Source organism: Pleurodeles waltl, chromosome 4_2 (assembly GCF_031143425.1).
Source record: "Pleurodeles waltl isolate 20211129_DDA chromosome 4_2, aPleWal1.hap1.20221129, whole genome shotgun sequence".
Classification (NCBI taxonomy): Eukaryota; Metazoa; Chordata; class Amphibia; order Caudata; family Salamandridae; genus Pleurodeles; species Pleurodeles waltl.
The window spans coordinates 90,312,369-90,334,235 of NC_090443.1; the positions used below are offsets into that span (position 1 = coordinate 90,312,369).

Consider the following 21,867-nt stretch of genomic DNA (forward strand, 5'->3'; position numbering starts at 1 on the left):
TCAAACTATTCCAAAGCAAGAAGGAGAAGACAAACAGGGAAAAGAAGAGAAAGTACTAGAACCTGGAAGAGGCATGAGGACAGGCATAAGTAAGATGAAACACAAGAAAAAAATAGAAGACAGGACAAGAATTGGGGGGTGCTGTAAAAATGGAGTTGATTAACATGATATTAACATGTACGGTACAATGCAGGACAAAGAAGAGGCTTCACAGGAAATGCCAGATGGTAGCAGGACAAGAAACAAGGATGGGGAAAACGGTATGCACTCAAACATCTGTGAGGTAGAAGACACCCAGAGGACAAGATAAAGTACAGGAAACCTGTCCAGTAGACTACAAAAGAAAGTGATACAGAAGCCAAGAAGAAGCAACAGAGAATGAAGGAAGAAGCAGCACACAAGAAAAAAGAGGCAATAAAAAGGATAAAGTGGACATGAGAGAAGGCACTACAGGCAACACTACAGAAGATGGAAAGTAATGAGCAGCGATAACTGTAGCTTTTCAGAGATATCAGTCCTTAAAAGTGAAGGTGTTCTAAGAGTCCAGCAGACCTACATGGATAACGTTCTTCTTGCTTGACATGTCCCGGGCCCACTCCAGGATGGCTCCTCTGAGGTCCACACTGCTTTCTGGCTTGCTGTGGGATGGTTTCTATCAAACAGAACATTGAAAGTCCAGTGTCATAAGTTAGAAGCATATAAGTGGAAGGAAACTTGTGATTCTACTTTGACATCAAAACATCAACAGACATAAGGATATCTACACTGCAGTGTGGGATCCAAGAATACAATTCAATAGCTACAAATTAATATTCCTGAACACAGGCCAGTAGCAAGTAGTGTTATGTCTTTTGTAATTAGCTGCAGCGTGAATTATATGTTGCTGCTGTAAAATACATTTGGAGTAAGGCCCTGTTTTAGCCCCATCCACCTGGAAACATAACAAAATGCAGCAAGATGTGTAATCTGCCCTTCGATGTGAAGATTTTGACACTGCTCCTTTAATGAATCCAGGAGCTGCACTATCCTAGAATGCAGTGCAGTGCCAGTTAGGCAGTTCCTTTTGATAGGAAGGTCCAATCAAGGATCCAATCAATCACAAATTAACTTTCCCCTTAGTTAAATCAGAAGGAAGATAGGTTGTTTATAAATTCAAAGAAAACCTTGATTGAGAAATATTGTTCCAAGTATGTTTTTCTTCTCCGCTTCATAATTATTATAATAGGCTAGCACGCTTATTCTTCTTTTCTACCACTGGTTAAACCAGGACATAAAAGGTGAGAATTCACTCATGCAAACTAGTTGTGCAGATGTCAGTTCTGGAATCTGAGTCAATGTGGTATTCTTTTGCAAGAGCCTAACCCAATTTAAAAGTGACTGCTTTAACAATGTGAGACTTTGGGGCATTTTCCATCAGGGCAGAAATGACTGTTTTGACTCTTGTGGAATGAACCCTAGAAGTTTGTTGTGTGTGTGTTTTTGAGAAGCAGTATTACACAATACAATCTTTCAATATACATTGTTCTGAGTATGCTAGGCCATTGCAGATAGTGGGTTCACTAAGAATATGATAATGAAAAGTTTGATAACTCCTGAAAGTAAATTGAGTGAGATCCTAACAGACAATTTCGCATGCTTGTAGTTCTGGCTACATCTCTTAGGGCATGATTTAGAGCATGGCGGACAGGTTACTCCGTCACAAATGTGACGGATCTCCTATCTGCCATATTACAATTCCCAAAGGATATATTGGTACTGTAATACAGCGGACTGGATATCGGTCACGTTTTTGACAGAATAACCCCATCTGCCAAGCTCCAAATCAGGCCTCTACAGCCTCATTACGAATTTGGCGATCCCACCGTGGGACCACCAAACTCGTAGGGAGGACGCCACTGGTATGGCGTTCCCCTCTGCCTTATTACAATGTTCCCACCAGTCAGCAATAAAGCGTTCCTGCCAGTCAGACCAGCAGGAACCCTGCTATGAGATAGCACTCGGATCCCTTAAAGGAGCTGAGTGCTATCTCGCAGCAGAGAGGGGGCCTACCAGCCCCCTCTGAATGCACACTGTCTGCAAAGCTGGGCAGGGGGGCCGCTACACTGCCCATGGGCAGAGCAGGCTCCTCCCGTGGCCCCCAGCCCACCCTCACTCGCTGCCTTTCCATGTTGGCGAAACCACCATGGAAAGGCAGTGGTACGGGTAGTTGTAATCAGCTAGGCGGCACTGAGTTCTGCACCGCCCTGGCTGAGTACAACTCTGACCACCGTCATGCCATCGGGAACCATGTTCCCAACAGGGCCGGTGGATTCCCCCGGCAGGTTCGCTTACCAGGGTAATAATTGGGCGGTCGGACTGTCAAAGCGAGTGTGGCAGTCCTCGGACAGCCACACTCATAATGGGGCCCGAAGTCTGGTAGCTGATATCATAGCCTCTAGGGTGCCACATTTTGGGCCTGATTACGACCCTGGCGGTAAAAACCGCCAGGGCCGTGGTCCGCGGGAGCACCGCCAACAGGCTGGCGGTGCTCCTTTGGGCATTCTGACCGCGGCGGTACAGCCGCGGCCAGAAACGGAAAGTCTGCGGTGTACCGCCGGCTTTCCGCTGCCAAGGGGAATCCTCCATGGCGGCGCAGCTTGCTGCGCCGCCATGGGGATTCCGACCCCCATACCGCCATCCTGTTCCTGGCGGTTTCGGCAGCCAGGAACAGGATGGCGGTATGGGGTGTCTTGGGGCCCCTGGGGGCCCCTGCAGTGCCCATGCCAATGGCATGGGCACTGCAGGGGCCCCCGTAAGAGGGCCCCACTTAGAATTTCAGTGTCTGCTTAGCAGACACTGAAATTTGCGACGGGTGCTACTGCACCCGTCGCACCCCTTTCACTCCGCCGGCTCCATTCGGAGCCGGCTTCCTCGTGGAAGGGTGTTTCCCGCCGCCCGCCAAGCTTGGAATCACCCCCTTTATGTGAAAAGCAGCAAGTTTGACTTATTCATGTGTTTTACTGGAGTGCCCATGAGTCCGAATGACACAACATTCAGTTACTCAAATATAGAGGAAGAAGAAGGGAAAAAAACAAAATTTTTCTTTAGTCTCTTGCAGTCTGCTACCAATTAATGGTCAGATTGCAAGGCTCCCACCTCATAAGTCTACAGAAAACAGGATCACAGGTCAAAATTAAAAAGCAATTTATAGAAAAATAATTAAAATGTGACATATCAACCACTGCACAATTTTCTTTCAGGCAGTAATAAATCGCTTCCTCGACAGTACAATACAGGACTTTACTTGACTATTGAAAATCTCAAAACAAGATAATTAAATTATAAGAAATTATCACTGTTATGCACAAGTGGTCACAGTGTCAAATATTCAGGACATACGACAAATGGGGCAATTAATATTAATCCTTTAATTTCCAAAAATGTGCAATAATAACCACGAGACAACTGCCCAGTCACAGATAAAATACAAACTGTCTCACATTTTTTTCTGAAAATGTCTGTAAGTAAAGGCCTTTTGTGGTTATGGCTAGGGTTGTGTGCAACTACATAATGGTCCATTGCCCAGGGACTGATTTCCAAATACTATACCAAAGATTTGGTGCACCTGTCCTGTTTCACTACAAAACTGCTCCCTTTTTCAATTTCACCAAAAGCATTTCCGTTGGCATTTGCTAAAAAACCTTTCAAATCTTATTGCTTTTTCTGAAAAAGATTCCTATTTGTTAATTGATTGTAATGTTTACCTGACTACCACCTGTAGTCGTGAACAACACTGTAATGCCCTATAAAGGATGCAAAATAATCTAGATGTGAAGCACGAAAATGGCAAGGAATGACCTGATTCTAATCTTAATTTAGAGATTTTATCACATACGTTTGTTGAGGATTTTGTTACGATAGTAGTCCTAACGAAAGATTCGCTGATAAAGCAATGTCTTCACAATCGCAAAACACAGATAGGCATCTTTAGGAAAGGTGATAATCATAATACATTTTTGTGTTCGTGCAAATGTACGCACATATCAAATATCTGCAGTCGAGGTTCAGGAACTAGGAGGTCAAATTCAGCAATGGAAGACTGCCATGAAGATCTCAACTGACACCATGGACCTCTCATGATAGCTATTGGAACAGGAAAGACAGCTCGTGTTGCCATTTAGCAGCAATAAGGAACATCTTTATTCTAGTTGTTTTAATTTGAGCATCATTTTATGTAGGAAGTGAAGTAGCAGGAACCTATACACCATCATTCCTGACTAGTCTACGAAAGGTCCTTTACCTTTGAGTTGGGCTCTGGAGGCATGAACACAAGTTCTCTCCATTTTGCATTTCTTGCAATGAAAAAAGTTTGAGGTCTTGTGCATCAAATTCAAAGGAAATGTCCTCAAATACTCCATCATTCAGCACCCACTCATGTCATTCTAAAAGATGGGGTCTCAGCCAGTCTTCGTCAATATCATGGAGTAAGTGGACTTTTGTTATCTGGAGGTCACAAGACAGAAGTCAGATTCACATTTTCTAAGCCTGCCACTCTGTTTATATAATACATCGCTGCTGGATTGTCTATCTATCAACATGGAAATCAATGCATGGTCAACTATTTTCCTTGCACTATCACTTTAGGAGATTGATCCAAACTTGCACTGAAGTGTCCAAAAAAATCAATGATGGGAGAAGATGTTCTGGAAGGAGACAAGTTCTTTCTCTGGCACCATCAAGAAAATGGCTTCAAAGTTCCCACAGATAGAGTGAGAGATCTCTACAAGACGTGGGTGGCTTAACAACAGTTTCCAAAAAGGGTTGTCTATCTCATCTTTCGTCACCTTTTGCATCCCCCATTTAATTTAGAAGTAGGAAACTGCAGCTTTTCTATCAGTAAAGTCTGAGCCGATTCCAACATTGGAAATATCCTTTCAGCAGGGCAGCTACGAAAGTACAATGAATCGGAAAAGCTGACCTAAGTAAGGTGGCTCCTTCAGTATCATGTTCACCAGGTCTTTCCTGTCTATGCCTGCAATGTAACCATGGCTGCCCCAGACTGGGAAAATGCATCGCTGCCTCCCACATGCTGAGAGAAAACTACAACCGTGCTTAGGACATAGATTTATTTCGGAAGAAAGAACAATGCTTTGAGGGTCTTTATTTGAAATAAAAGTGCAGACAAGGTCACCATATGTCAATGGTATGGTTGTCCAATCATCACGGTTCTTCCTTGCCCTGAAGTGAATCTCACCAGGGTGAAAAAAAGAAACACAGACATATCAGAGAACATTAGATATGGTGGACCACACCATATGCTGCTGGACTGATGCAGTCAATGCCATCACCACCCCAGCCACACAACTGCCACCTGTCCATAGTCTAAATGGCCCCATTAGTGTATCCGCTCAGTTCCCAGGTCGTTGGAACCACTGATCTTCTAGACATTCTTCACAAAGTCTTGTGAAGTTTTATGTTTGGGACAAGGAGCCAATCTGAGAGGAAATCAATCTTATGGTGAATTTTCACAGTAAGAAGGCATTATAGGTGTGAGAGTTGTGTAAATGATAGTCTGCACTCTGAGGGATATGCCTTTGCAACTGTTCTCTTTACAACAGCCCCTAAATATTGGATAACTTGGACTGGTGTTGACAGTTTTTTGTAGTTGATGAGGCTCTTTGAGTCTTGCACTGACCTATAGTGAGAGTGAACCTGAAAGAGACAGTCATCCAAGTGTGGGTTATCAAAAATGCTTGATACTGAAGCAAATGTGCCACCTGGGCCATGCTGCTCGAAAAGGCACCTGTGCCCAAGGTCATGTCTAGGTACAGAACTATGCTTTAGCAGATCTTGTTGAACTTGAAAGAAAGGAATTTGCTGTATTTCAGTATGATTGGTGTACAAACGTATTAACCACTCAAGTATACTGTGCACATCCAATCTGCCTGTTACTATTGAGGGTACATTTATATATCTCTGTGTTCCCTTTAATGACTGATAGCTTTTTAGCAATCTTTTTCAGTAAGAAAATGTAGTCGTTCTGCATCTACTGGTCAAAGACAAAACATTTCAATGCTGTGTGGAAAGTACTATGGGGACTTTGAAATCTTAGTTTGCAAGCATACTGTACAATCCAGCACCCATTTCTGTTTGGATATACTCTCCCATTCTGGAAGTGGCTGGATATGCTGTCACCCACTGGAGTGCTGAGCAGTGAAGCAAAGTCATAAAATAGTGTCTGAATTCTTCCCAGCTGACCTGCTTTTGTACTTATTAGAAAAGGTATGTCCATGATGTTGCGTTTGCTGTAGCCTCTGCAGTATGTGGTCTCAAAGCAATGGTGGAAGTATCTAGTAAACAAATACCATGACACTTACAGGAGAAAGACTTCATCTCTTATGGAAAGCTATGTAAATGGGCCTATCAATCTTCCTGGTGGATTCCACTCAAACAGAAGTGGTAAGCACTGTCCTATGATAAAACAATGGTCTCTGTATCACCATACTTACCTTTGACATGTTCAGAAATACTGTTTCTAGGAACTTTTGCTGGATTCCCACACAAAAAGGAAAATAACTCATTGAATGCAAGGTATTCAAACAAACCATGTAGGCAACTGACAACAAACCACTAATCAGTATGCATGAACTGTAGTCAGTTTTCCACACCAATCGAAGAAGGAGGTGTTATCCTAAACGTCTAGAGCCACAGTAATGATGAAGAATGACTTATTTGGAACTGTGACCCTGTAGTGTTCTCCAGGAGGCCAGTCAGCTAGTCTAAGTGCAAGGACAGAACCCACCACAGAGTAACATGCACTACATGGAATACTTATGAATTCTATTGAGCCATAAACCTACAACATCTCTTTTCCTTAATGTAAGAAAGAAATGAAAATCATGAACAAAAATGCAAAAATAACGATTACATAGTACAAGGTATGTGAAACATCAATTTAACCCCAAATGTAAACACTCAATCACCCAGGAGACCCCGCCTTGACCTATGGCAATCCAAAATGCCTGAAGTGGTTGACTCATTCTGAACCAGAAACCTCCCAGAATTTACCTCCTTTCTTTCCTCTGCCACTCTCACTAGACCATCACCACCACCTCTTCCTTGAACCAATTCACCCTCCACATCATCACCACCACTTCCTCATATCAACTCACCCTTTCGCAGCCCACCTTTCCTCCTCAATACTTTAATTTCACATCCAACATCATCATCCACCCACTGCACTCATCAATATCATCTCTTCTTTCCCGATGTACACCACCTTTCTGGTATAACACCACTCTTCTGTTGTTCTGCTTTTGTCCATTCTCCAGCTTCTTTCCCGAGACACGCCACCTTTCTGGTATAACACCACTCTTCTCTTGTTCTGCTTTTGTTCATTCTCCAGTTCCACCTAGTTCTCAAATACCAACTTGACCTTACATGATGCTCTAGACATGGAGGACCCGACATTTGTCACCTCTGCCTTTTTCTACATCTTTTCCACCCTCCCACTCTAACCCCCACACTTCTCCCACTGTCTTGCCTCTTCTCTAAACTTAGAGGGACAAATTTGGAATCCCCATTCCTGCCCTTCAACAAAGCACAGGGGGGGTAATACCCACTGATTCACTAACAGAGGTATGGTAAGACCAAATTGTATCTCATATTGCTGCTTCTATCTCACTCCCACTTATTGTGGCCATTGCTACAATATCTTTCTTGCACCAACTCACCATTTTGCAACTTACCTTCCATCCTTGATTATTGAAGTTCACCATCCAACTTTATCTTCCACCCATCCTACCCAGCTTCACTTTGACCTAATCACCTCTATCAACACACCCTTGTTGATAAAGTGTTGTAATAAACATCTGGAACTACAGTGTTGATGAAGGATGATGTCATAGTGACCACAACCCTGTCTTATCCACCCAAGAGGCCAGACAGCTGATCCAACTGCCAGGCTACACTTCACAACTGATTAACATGCATCACATTGAATGTTTATGAGATCTATTGAGCATAAATGCTATAATCAGAGGCTAATTTTGTGTTCTTTTTTAGGCAATCAAAACATTGATTAAATGGTAAAATCTCCTCCATAAGAAAGGGTGAGGCAACAAAAATGGAGACAATGGTCCACAAAGCTGTAGCAGCTAAGATGCCATTACTGAGTCCAAGTTCTTTTGATCAAGAATCAGGGCAATGGTGCTGTTTCACTGCAGGGCCCATTGGAAAGACAGATTTGGACTCGTAATTTTATAAGGTGGAGGAATTTCTACTTTGGCGGTTTTGCAATTATTGGATCCTTAAATAGACTGATCCTTTCTCTTCCCACAAGGTTCAGGTTGGTGAACCTCCTCTATGTTATCCCACTAAGTTGTTGCAGTCCAGCAAGTGAGTGCACATCAACAAAGACACACACACATACAAAATGTGAACATTTGTGGCCTTTTTTTCAAAGACTTCATTGCAGCACAAGAATGTAATTTATAACAAAAAAGAGACAAAATAATAGCTGGGTAGGCAGTAGAGGAGAGACAGTCCCTTCTAAAAAGGAGAAATATAAACTCTCTAGAAAGTGTGACTGACATTGCTGATGTTCAAAAATGTCAAATGAAACCAAAAATGCATCTTAAGAAAGTGAAAACTAAGCTTAAATCTTTTTAAACTAAGCTTAAATAGACACAGTGAAACTGCTACTCGATGGGAAAAATAGGTTCCTTATATTGCCATGCATTCTGGGACAGTGGAGATTCTGGAATCATTAACGAGTGGTGTCAATATTCCTTTACACGAAGAAGAGGGTAGATATGTAACCAACTGGTCCATCCTCTTTGACTGAATACTAAATCAGAAACAAAAAGTGGAGAGATCTAAACTGGGTCAAGAGTGCCAAGTTTACTTCTTGGGTATTGTAAGAGAATCCCTTCTCTGATAAAAATATGTTCCATGATCCCATACATAGGCAGAAACGTTACAACATTCATGACTATCAAATACGTTTCCATGATGGAGAATTTGAAGGTTAAATATTAAGACTGTTTTCAACCTGCTACCAATTTAAAAATAACTTATTTGTCTATAATGTGTAATTCTATTGTTTTTTTAAACATTTTTAGATACAGTAAAAACAGATGTTAACATTACTAAAATTAAAGTTGATCCAATAATAACCCCTTGAGGGTTTTAACATGTGGCATGAAGGTCAGACCAGCACAATTGCCAGGTTTCCAAGGTCCATGCCTGATGTGCTTCTTTTGTCCAAGAGTTTTCTTTGAATTCTTGGACTTCTAGCCCTGTTTTATAATGGATTACAAATTGCTACAAATCCCGGAATTTAGAGAAAACATCTGGGCTGAGCAGCACATCATGCATAGATCAGGGAAACATGTCAGGGCTTTACCTAACACTTAACTCATTCTATGTCAGAAACATCAACTCAGTATGCATTTTAGTGATAAGAATATAAGAGAATTCATCATGGGAGCTAATCAATGCAGATGGCAATAGGCACTAGGAACATTCATAGTCCCTTATATTTAGTCCTTCAAAACATTTATATCTTAAATAATGATTTCCCATATTTAATACTGAATATTGATTTAACTAACATTCTATACTTCTAAGAAGGAAGCCGAAATGGTGAGTCTGGTGAGTCTGGTGTATCTTTCCCAGGACAAGATTGCCACCATATACTGAGAATCCCATCCTAAACAAGAACAAATGTAAACTAGATTGGCGAATATCAAGGCCCTTACCTGGAAGAAGTAATGTTTTTCTACCTGTACTTCTAGTTCTCTCTCAGAGGAATCTACTATTAAATCATATGCACTGAATAGTCCCACCCACACACAGTGATCCCGGAGCACTTCTTCACAAAATATATTTTTAAGTGTAGATTATCACCTTATTTCAGGAACACCAAGATTAGCATATAATTTTTTAGAAACATTTTGCAGCCTATAAAGAAGGCTATATTGGCCAAGTGGTTTAATTTACGTTTAAGAAAGGGTCCAAATATTATTAAAAGTCAGAAAGAATCACCAGAAGCTGCGTAATTCTGTCTTATAAATTTCTTTTACAAACATATTCAAAGGAAATGGAGATGAAGAAATAGGACAATGTAGACATAAAGGCTGCAGTTCTGCAGATATGAAAAGTGATGCTGCGCCTAGAGGGTCTCACAACCCACCAACATCCCACCATGCCCTGCAGGCGTCAGTTACCTCAGTCCTTTTTTATTGAGCAACAGAGTGTACGCTAATGAAACAGAGAATGCCTATTAATCATCGTTGTCTCTTCCAGCTTGTAGGAGAGTGGGCTGCTTATGATTTAAATGAGATTCCCCTGAGAGAGAACTACAATTATGGGTGAGAAACCATACTTTCTCTCTCAGGGGATCTCCATAGATGATCATGAGCACCAAATAGAATAGTAGGCCCATCCGTAAAACTGGTAGTGGAAGAGAAATAGATGATTCATAGAAACAGCTAAGATCAGAGATTCCTTAGGGAAGCTTGTCCTACTTGAGCATCTGTTCTAGCATCTGCGTCTAAGCAATAGTGGCTCATCAAAGTGTGAACAGAGCTCTATGTGGCTGCTTTACAGATTTCTACAATAGGAATGCTCATCATTAAAGCAGCTGTTGCTGCTTTTCCTCTGCTAGAATGGGCCTTTAATTTACCAGTGAGGATTTTGTTTGCTTTCTGATAGCCCCACAGAATGCAAGAAACTACCCATTTGGACTGTTTAGACGTGGCAAGATCTGTACTTGAAAGGCAATGATTTACAAACAGTTGTTTGGATTTATGAAAATCTTTTCTTTGGTCTAGGTAAAACTTTAAGATCGGTCTCATATCTTACATGTGGAGAGATATTTCTGCTGGAGTTGACAGGTTCTGAAAGAAAGTTGGCAGGGTAATGGACTGAATAATGTGAAATCCTAAACTACTTTGGGCAAAAAGTTTGGTTGTGTTATCTTAAATACCTTATTGCTGTGGAGTATTGTGTGTGGTTCATGGGAGCATAAAGCTTGAGGCTCACTAACTCTACGTGCTGATGAGATGGCAACCCAAGAAAACATTTTCCAAGAAAGACGCTGTAATGAGGATCTTTGTATAGGTTTGAAAGGGGCTACCATGAGATGTGAAAGTACGACATTCACCTTCCAAGGAAAAGAAGGACGGCATTTTGGGGGAAAGACTTTCTTGATAGCCTCTAAGATGTCCTTAATTGCTGGGACTTCGGAAAAGTTATTTGTAAAGGATATTTTCTGTAGGCAGTAATAGCTTCTTCTTGGCATGTGGTTGGATTAATGTTGTTGTCAGAGCACCAGATACAAAATCGCTTGTATTTGAAAGAATAAAATGTTTGTGTAGACTGTCGTTTAGCCTCTTTTAGAAAGTCCATGCATTCTTGTGGTAAATTCAAAAGTCCAAATTGAACGAATTCAGGAGCCATGCTGCTAAACTTAAAGAAGAAATGTTGGGATAGAATATAATAGAATAAACATTTATAAAGCACACTATCACTCCCAAGGGAGCATCTTGGCGCTAAGCGACAACCTGAGAACGAATGTAAGGAAGGACAAAGGAAGAGAAAAATAAGGTTATTAAATTAAGGATGACACAAATTTTCAGGGGCATTGAAGATCCAAGTCTTGAGCTGTCTTTTTTGTAGCATGCTTCTGATTTGGCACGGCTCAATGACAAAGGAAGGCGATTCCAGGTGTGTGAACCTAATACTGTGAACAATCTACCCCCTCTGGTTCTAAGTCTGTACTTGGGGGGCTTATGAATGTGAGCTGATGAGGATCTTGAGTTCGATGGGGGGTATAATAGGAAAAACATTCAATAAAATACTTAGGACTTTGGGCTCATTTTAGATGATTATGATGGATCGAGAGGATGACTTCAGTTAAGCAGCATTTGAAATTGGATTTGGAGTTGGTGGAAGATTTATCTAAAGCCAGAATAAGGTGAGTGTCATCAGCCTTTGAACGTCATGAAACGATCCGGTCTGCACTGCAGTGTCATGTGTGTTTTTTTCGACATGTGGAACAGATCTATAAACGACCACCGTCTGGGTGTCTCGGGGGATATCAATATCATTCTGGCCTTTAAGTAAGACAGCTTGATGTTTACTGCTGAAATCAGGGTTATTGGTGGAAAAGCATAGAGAAGTTTGCCAGATTAGTTGATCCATGAGGCATTCCCTAATGTCCTTGGTTGGTAAAACCTCAAGGGGAAGTCTGGGCTTTTTTGTTTCTGCAGTCACAAATAGATCTATATGAGGAAAATCCCAGATGCAAAAGATGTGTTGAACATGTTGTTTAATATCCTCTTGTAAGTTTCTTGTAGTATCCTGCTTAGGGAGTCTGCTTGTGTATTCTGGACACCAGGGTGACGGGTTGCAGTGATCCTTAGGTTACTGACTAGCAACCAATTCCCTGCTGCTTGGGTCTCCGGGAGTAAAGCTCTGGACCTTGTCCCTCCTTGTTTGCTCAGACAGTACGTAAGTGAATCCCCCCAAGATTATAAATCAGGATGAGGCTGTCCGTTTTTAAGTGATGGTTTTATTATGAACCAGAAGGTAATTGAGCTGAACATGAATCAGTTTGACAAATTGTGCACTGGTATAAGACTTTCAGAGCAGCACAGCCTACACGTGTTTTGCCCCTTACAACGGCTGAAAGACTGGGGCTTTCTCACGCATGCAAAAGATAATATACAAAGTAAAAGTTCCTGGATTTAGAAAGGCAAGTAATAATGTCCGTCACCTACTGTGTTGAGTACATAAAAGATAGTGAGTGGAAAACACCCAGTGACCATCCAAGAGTTCGAAAGGAGGGTGATCTTAGATTCACAGTAGTCTAGAACTATCATTAAGTCTGGTCAAGGATAGTGTCCACAGTGCACTTTGTCATGATAAAAGAAAAAGACAAAGATAGTAACAATATGGAGTGGATGGTGCTGACGCTTATTAAATACTTAGTCGAAAACATACTTGTGAGACCCATATTCAAAATAATCTCTATTTGAGCTTATTTACAAAAATAAAGAGGAGAAAAGTAGAGCTAGAGAACATAAACTAGGGAATATAAATGTGAGCCCCCACGCTAATGCAGGATGTGAAGTATACAGAATAAGGCCCTCATTATGACTTTGGCGGTCTTTTCCTAAGACCGCCAAAGCCACAGGCGCCAGAAGACCGCCAGTGCTGGCGGTCTTCCAACCACCATATTACAAGTACTGCAGGATTTCCGCCACAATTTAGGCAGAAATCCTCCAGTAGTCGTGCTGGGCGTCAGAGGTGCAAGGGCGGTTCCACCACTGGCCCCACCCTGCCAAAAGGACTTCACAAGCCGTATTATGACCTGTAATATGGCCTGGCGGTGTGCTGATGGTGGGGCGCTGCCAGCGGTGGAAGTGTCTGTTCCTATTCCCTGCCGGATTACCTCCTCGGCGGACAAGGTAAGTCGATCGTCCGACAGGGGAGGGGGGTGGGAGGGTATAGGGTGTTGTGTGTACGTGTGTGTATGGGTATTTGAATGCGTGTGTGTATGGGTGTTTGAATGCATGTTTGAATGACGTGTGTGCAAGGGTGTTTGAATACGTTTGAATGCATGTTTGAATGCATGTGTGTATGGGTGTTTGAATGCGTGTTGGAATGTTTGAGTGAATGCGTGTATGGATGCATGTGAGTGAATGCTTGTAGGTCAGTGTTGGTGAATGAGTGTATGTGGGGGTGCGTGTGGGTGTGTGTGTGTATGCAAGGAGGGGGTTGAGGGGTGCTGTACTGGAAAGGGGGTGCTGTGTGGAAGGGGGGTATTGGGATTGCAGGGGGAGTTGGGGGAAAGAGATTTCCTGTCACCGGTAGCCTTTCTGCTACGGTTTTCATGGCGGTTCTACTGCCGCAGAAACCCTGGTGGAAAGTCGACTCATTATACCGCCGGCAGTCTTCAGTGGACCGGTGGGTCGGAGATGCGGGACAGTCAGCCAGAGGACAACTCGCCGCCACACTCATAATGTGGCTGTCTTCACCACCGCCCAGTCGGCAGTGAGACCACCACCGTGGATGCCAGGGTCATAAGGAGAGCTAAGTATTAGTCTGCAGGACGAAAAATACCTCTTGTGTTGAAATAATATTTGTTCAATGTCCAGCGATATTCATAATGGTATGTACAGGTCATCAATATTAGTAGCCAACATCAAGAACAATATATCTAAATGTAGAACTATAATTTGACAAGTACAAGATAAATGCTCATAAGTTGACATATGTCATACAAAGTGGATATCTAATGTAGGCCTGAAATATTGTATTCTTAGATATTATTCACTTATTATATCTGGATGGTAGGTTTGTGACCCTTGTGAATGTGCAAGGAGTGGCAGGGATGATGGGGTATGGGATGCCTGGCAAGCTCACCAGGTAGAGGGAGTCAGGTTCCGTTCTGGTGACTGGTGAGGGTGCCTGATACACCTATATTAGGCTCTCGGGTGTCTGCTCTGCCGGAGCTGGGAGCGGAATAGTTGGTGACGATCTAGATCCACGAGACAGCGCGCACTTGGGATACGAAGATGGTAAAAATTGACGCAAGGCAAACTAAACTCTCCTATAATCGTAGTCAAACATGTGCTATGGATGTCGCCGCAATGAGAGGCGCACATGTCGTGCCCTGCGGTTGCGGATAAACCTGCTCCCTCTGATATCCATCATATGTTTTTTTGGATTTAAAACAGAGACTGACAACAACTGATAAGAAAATAAACCTGCTGGCTGACAGCTTTGACCGGCTAAAAGAAGAGGTTGACAAACATGGTGACCACTTAGACCAACTGGAGCGCCAAACATCCGACGCGGAGGATGCCCATTCTGCAGACAGGGAAAAGCTTTTGCATAATGGACCTAGAAGTAATACAAAATAAGAATGAAGACATGGAAGCAAGTTTCCGCCGGAATAATTTGTGCATAGTAGATATGCCCGTATCAACGACAATGGGCAGAATGGAAGACTTTATAGAGAATATGCTGCAAGCACTGTTTGGTGAGGTTTTTTCCTCCTTATTTTTGGTGAAGCAAGTAGACTGGTCACTCGGCCACACCTCCCCCCAGTATTGCTTGAGTCCTTAACTATCGAGATCGAGACACAGCACTGTGGCTTGCAAGAGAGAAAAGGCCCCTACAATACAGTGGGTCTGAGGTCTTGATATTTCTGAATTTCACTGTGTCGGTGCAGACGGCGCACAGAGAACATCTCCTAGCAAAACAGGCTCTTCAAAGTACGAATGAAAAGTACTCACAGCTATACCTGGCGAAGCTGCATGTCACTCCATCTTCACGGATCCCAAAAAAGTCACCAAATTCGCCAAGACTATTCAGATGAAATCTGATACATCGAAGGTCGATGCGGACCTTGATGAGGCACGTCTTATCGATACGGATTAACTGTGCTGTAAACAACCGGCAAACAGGAATGACTGGCTTGACTGGTTCTAATACTGTGACTCAATTACCACCCCCAGAGCCCATCAGTCTATATACCACCATTACCTGAGGCGGGGAGAGATGAAGGGGGGATGATGTGTAAGACATGCAACACTCCTTACATGAATAACTCTGGGCTTTTATAAAGTGCTGACTGATCAGCTGTTAGCCTCCAATGTATGGTACTGCCCCATAAAGAGAGATTGGATGCCCCTACTGGTGTTTTCTCTGGCCACCCGACTGCTATGATGGGGACAGTCAGACCACCTGGACGCCCCCTCGACATCAGTCCAACTATTGACAATGTTTTGCTATGGACAGATATGTTTAAGTGGGTGGAAATGTCTATTTGGCCTAGTTGGGGGCTAAAGTGTGTGGTGGGCGGCAGGCTTATTGTCTGGTTTTTCAAAGTTATTATTTGGCTGTTGAATGTATTCACTGTTTTCACTCAACTCGCTTCCCGTATGTGTGTGTGCACATGGTAGGAACTCAATGTATTTGCAATCTTTACATACACTGTTCATGCATCACATCAAGGTCTTAATGTGGAATATTTGGGGTCTCAACAACTGCTGCAAAATATGGCTGGTTTTCCCATAACTTCAGCGTCACGCTATAAATACCTGCTCCCTTCAAGAGTTACATCTCACTACAAATAAACAAACGCAATTGCGCTCGGGATGGGTTGGAGAGAGACATGCAGATTACTACTGCAACTATGGTGGGGTAGCGATTCTAATGAGAAGAGGCTTACTGTGGCACACATGCAGAGCAATTTGGGACACACGGGACAGATTTGTCATATTCTCAGGAGTTTTGCTTGATCACACTGTCACTCTTATTTCTATACATGGCCCTCATACAGATGACCCCCAATTCTTCATCGATGTTCGGCGTTTAGCTGGAACAATGGGCCCCAGGGCAATCCTGTGGAGGGGGGGGATTTTAATATAGTGCCACACCCTGACTTACACAGATCTAGTACCACTAGATGCCCTCACCCCCAGGCAGCAGTGCAGCTTCGCACTATCATGGATGACTTCGCCCTGATAGATCTCAAAACCCCAGTCGGAGGGAGGGTACATGCATCACGACAGCGCACTCTGCATTGTTTCGTTGTGACTTTTGGCTGGCATCGAGAGGTATGATGGCCTGGACAGTCCAGATCTCTAATTACCGAGGATGCTTTCGGATCACACTCCCGTTTTGCTGGAACATACGCTTCCATCTGCGTTGCCCCGCATCTTCTCATGGAGAATACCGGCAGGAGCCCTGAGGGATGCGACCTTTCAGGAGGATATAAGGAAAGCTGAAGTGGAATTCTTTGAGCACAATGATAATGGAGAGACTTCCAGGTCAACCTTCTGGGAAGCCTTCAAGGCTCTGATTAGAGGAGCGTGCATGGCAAAGCAGACAGAGGTGCTCCACTCTCTACGAGCCGGCCTTAAACGCTCAGAGGCAGAGATCAGAGAACTCATCCTTCGATACTTTGACAAACATCATATCGCTACACTCGCATCCATCCGTACTAAAATATCAGATTATTAAAAGGTGGCACAGAGGGAGGCGAACTATCTTGGAAGAGAGGTGAGTGCTGGCGGTTTTGGGAAAGGGATAGACCAGGCAAGTCACTGGCCCAATTGCTTCACAAGCGGTGGGCAAGCGAGTATGTCACAGAGCTTCATGATGATCAGGCTAATGTGCATATGGGCACGGAGGCTGTGCAGACACTCATGACTGACTTTTACTTAACTCTCGAATGTACACACCAAGGAGCGGAATCCCTGGACTTCCTGGGATACTTTGATTCTATTCAGCTCCTGTAGCTCGATGAGGGACAATGGAAATATCTGGATGAACTCTTCACAACGGAGGAAGTAATCGGGATCATCAATGCCATGCCAGCCTGGAAGGCGCCTGGCCTCGATGGCTTCATGTTTGCATTTTATAAGGAATATGTCCCTTTGAATGCTCCTCACTTGCTGGACATGTATGCAGAATCGCTGTCTACCGGTATTCTACCTGCGTCTCTGCGGTATGACCTCATTGTGACTATCCTTCAACCGGGTATAGACCCTCGTAGGTGCAACTCGTATCGCCCATTGTCTGATGAATATAGACAACAAAATAATAGCCAAGCTTTTTGCTTTGCGTTTCTTGCCCTTACTGCTGTGTATAGTGCTCCCAGACCATTTTGTGCGAGGCAGATCCACAATGCACAATCTATGTACGTTCTTTGCTGTTCTACACACCATTAAGCCTAGTCTTTTGCTGCAGCGTTTTTTTCTGGATGCCACCAAGGCGTTTGATTTCCTTGAGTGGCTATACCTCTTTGCTTTGCTTGCGCGCATAAGTCTGAGTCCAACTTTCATTAGGTTAATTTGGTTGCTCTATACATGCCTGGTGGCTCGATTGCTTGTGAATGGAAATTCCACTGCACCCTTTAAAGTGACGAGGGGTACCTGACAGGCTTGCCGTTAGTCACCCATTCTTTTCGCGATAGCTATGGAGCCACTCGCTGCTCAGCTTCGCCAGCACCATGCTCACCGCGGTCTTGCCTTCACCCGATGCACAGTCCTTGTTTCACTCTATGCGGGTGATGTTACACTATATGTTAGAGACCCACAAGTACATTTACAGCCTCTCATTAGAGAAATTATTGGCTTCGGTGATCTCTCCGGCATAGAGATCAACTGGGCGAAGTCGGTTATTTTTCCGTTGACTGGCGCAGTGTTCCCATTTACCTAAGACTTGTCACTTACATGGGCGGACCATCCTGTCAAGTATCCTGGGGTGTGGCTTAGAAGAGACACGGATAAGCTTTGGAAAAGCAACTATGGCCAACTGCTCACATGGCTGGAAGAAAGACTTCAGAGATGGAGGCGGCTGCCTCTGTCGCTGACCAGTCGCCTGGCCATTGCAAAGATTATGGCACTTCCTAAATTGTTATACCTCTTTCTGAACCTGCCACTCTTGCTGCCACTGCATTTTTGGTGCCAGCTTCAGTCGCATCTTATCTCTTTGGCCTGGGCCGGCAAACAGCCGCGCATTGCCTGGGAAGTTTTGATCCTACCGTTTGTGCAGGGAGGACTGGCTGCTCCAGACATGGATTTTTATTATTTTTGAGCTCAGGCTAATTTTGCACATTATTGGTAATATCCCAAACAGTTCCATGCCCACAAGGGCCCTGAGGCTGACCTAGCAGCTCTCTGCCCCCTCAATATGGCGATGTTCGTAACCCCCAACGGGCGGAACGAGCCGTGGATCCAGTGGCATGAACCATATGGGCATGCAATCTGATGCAGAGCACACCTTGAGCATCTTTTTGCTTCTGCGGTGCCACTTCTTGATCACCCTACATTTCGTGTCACTGCCAACCTAGAGCCACGCACCAGGCTGCGCAAACTGAACCTGACATCTATGGGTAACATTTACCCCATTGGCACCTTTGTTACATTAAAGCAGGCTCTTCCGGATCATGGTACAAACCTCCTGGATGTGTTCACATACTATCAACTTCAGGCAACACATCGAGTATTATATAGTACATTCCCTAGGGCCCCACCTACATCCCAGGCACTTCAGATGACGCTGACCAATCCATCCAATCACAAACCGATAACGCCACTTTATGCGGAAATGCAGGCCACAGCACCAATTTGCACCCCAAGAGTAAGATGGTGTGGGACTCAGATGTAACACCAGCTCTTACAGATGAACATTGGAGACATTGCTGCATGCAGACATGTAGACTTTCTCCTAACTACAGGCTCCGCCTCATCCAGTTCAAATAAATACACTGATTATACTACACCCCGTGTGCCAACTCCATATGGGCCTGGTTGCGGATGCGCGCTGCCTACGGTGCTCCCATCATTCTGCCGATTTCTTACATTTTGCCTGGAATTGCCCCAGCATCTTTGATTATTGGACTAGAATATTTGCTAGAATTCAAGACATTACAGGGCACCGACTTGAGCGTACTCCTATGGTAACGTTGTTGGGAAAGAAGGACAGAGTTTTTCCCTTAGATTTTCGGTTCGTTTGAAGCTCAATTGTTCTTTTGGAGCTCAAGTGTGGAAATGGGTGAACACTGTTGGAAGTAGTTGGGTTGCATGGTAAGGAGGGACCAGTTTTGTGTAGAGGTTTTCACATATGATGCTGAATTTTGTGATGAACTGGATTAGTGTCTTGACCTCAGACATGTTTTTATTGTGGAGGATCGTGTTCCAGTCAATATTTGTGAAGACCTTTTGAGTTGTGACTTATTTAGTTGGGTCTAAACTTGCACAATCATTCAGTGATTTCTTGGGCTTTCTGATCATAATCCTCCAGTCTAATGCAGTTCCTTCTTGCACATCTGTACGCTTGACCCACCGTGGTCACCCAACACCCTGTATTACTTGGGATTCAGCCCTGGACTTAGTAAGTGCCTTGTTTCATTGTAATAATCAATTGGCATGGTATGGGGAATTTCACCTTGGCTGGCATTGTACCATCCTTTACTGGTGCCTGCAACACCGCAGTAAAATGGGAATATCCATTGGATCATGTAACATACGTCTACACGCCGAACAATCTTCTGTCCTTTTATACTTTTAGTGGCGTTCTGACCTTTGATATTTATCTATCACATAGGGCTTATTTTGAGTTAATCATTCTATTTGTTTGAGTGTGTGACTACACCCTTGTTTTTACCGAAACAGAGCATGCTCCATTCTGAGATCTTTTCACCTAATATTGAGTTCATTGATACATCACTACCCATCGAGATAAACATGACTCTATAGATCGGCAATGTAACAGATGTCCACAAGGAAGGAGCTTTGAGACCAGCCCCCCATACTATGTGACTGTCCACCTGCTCTATGTAATTATTTGGTGTCGGGCGCATGAACCTCTTAGCGGAAGGGGAAAATATGTAAATTCATGTCACTAATTTCCACACAAATGATTAATTGCTACTTTGTGGTACTTTTGCCCCTTACCTCTGTACGCGTGCACTACTACAGACTTTTCCATCTATCTCTGAAGAACTAGTATTTTACTTACTGCAGGTACCATGACTGACCACAGACTTCTGGAGCAATACTTTACGGTTGAGACCACTTTCTTAATGGACCACATGCTATTCACAGTGGTTTGTCTCACTTCATACCCATTCACTGACCCCGTTGCTCTGATAGAGTCCAAGGGTCCCCCCTCACTCACTACTGACCTACACATGCACTCAAGTTTGCCCTTGTGATTACTATATCTATCATCCAGTCACAATATGTAAATAATATCTAAGAATACAATATTTCAGGCCTACATTAAGTATCTGCTTTGTATGACATATGTCAATCTACGAGCATTTATCTTGTACTTAGCAAATTATGGGGGTCATTTTGACCTCGGCCATGAGGGACCGCCGTGCGGAAGACAGCCTGTGGTGGCGGTTTTCCGCTCGGCCTATTATGACCGTTGGCAGCTCTCCGTCCTTTTACGGATGGAGAGCCGCCAACAGCCATACTGGCGGGAGGCGGGGAAGTGGAGGTTGCTCCACCTCCACCGCCACGCCAACAGAACACCGCCCAGCGAATCACGTCCTGTGATTCGCCGTGGCGGTGTTCTGTTGGCGGTGTGGTGTCGGCAGAGCTGCCCCATGGATCCCGTCCCCTCCCGGAGGATCGTTGGACCAGGTAAGTCGATCGTCCGTGAGGGGTGGGGGGGTGTTGTGTGGGTGCATGGGGGTGTGCATGTGTGTATGTAGAGGGGGGGTGTTAGTGCGTGCATGCTTGCGGGGGTGTTGTGTGTATGGGAATGAGTGCGTGTATGTCTGTGGGTATGTCTGTATGGATGTGTGCGTGTATGTCTGAATGTGGGTGTGCGTGTCTGACCGTGTGTGTGGATGTAGGCATGTATGTCGGCGTGTGTGCGTGTAAGTGTGTAGGTGGTGCCTGCGTGCGTGTCGTGTGGGTATGGGTGATGTGATGTTGGGGGTCGGGGTGGGGAGGTGGGCCCTGCCACCTTTGGGGGGTGGCAGGGGTGGTGGGCGGTGTAGGTGAGGGAGTCGGGGTGAGGGTGGGGGGTGGGGGAGACCCCTGTCAGTGCCAGGGTAGGAATTCCCTGGCACTGACAGTGCTTACCGCCATGGATTTCATGGCGGTTCAAACCGCTGGAAATCCACGGCGGTAAGCCGGGTCCAAATACTGCCGGCAGTATAGTGACGACCGCCGGGCTGCAGACCCAGGTCTCTAGCCCAGCGGTCATCTCCGCCCTGGCGGGCGGAATGGAGAACTGGCGGGTGACCGCCATGGTCATAATTCCACACCATAAGACCGCCAGCCTGTTGGCGGTCTTACCGCCGGTTTAACACCGAACGCCAGGGTTGTAATGACCCCCTATATTTCT

The 21,867-nt window shown here is 44.3% G+C and overlaps 1 protein-coding gene across 5 annotated transcripts in view; it reads right to left on the reverse strand.

Moving 5' to 3' along the window:
- ARHGAP9 (Rho GTPase activating protein 9) overlaps positions 1 to 21,867 on the reverse strand; it is a 956,751-nt gene that overhangs the window by 419,761 nt on the left and 515,123 nt on the right. For all 5 annotated transcript variants that reach the window (XM_069230800.1, XM_069230799.1, XM_069230802.1 and 2 more), the window contains one exon: positions 557 to 652. In XM_069230800.1, coding sequence (XP_069086901.1) covers positions 557 to 652 — 96 coding nt within the window. The remainder of the gene's footprint in view (positions 1 to 556; positions 653 to 21,867) is intronic.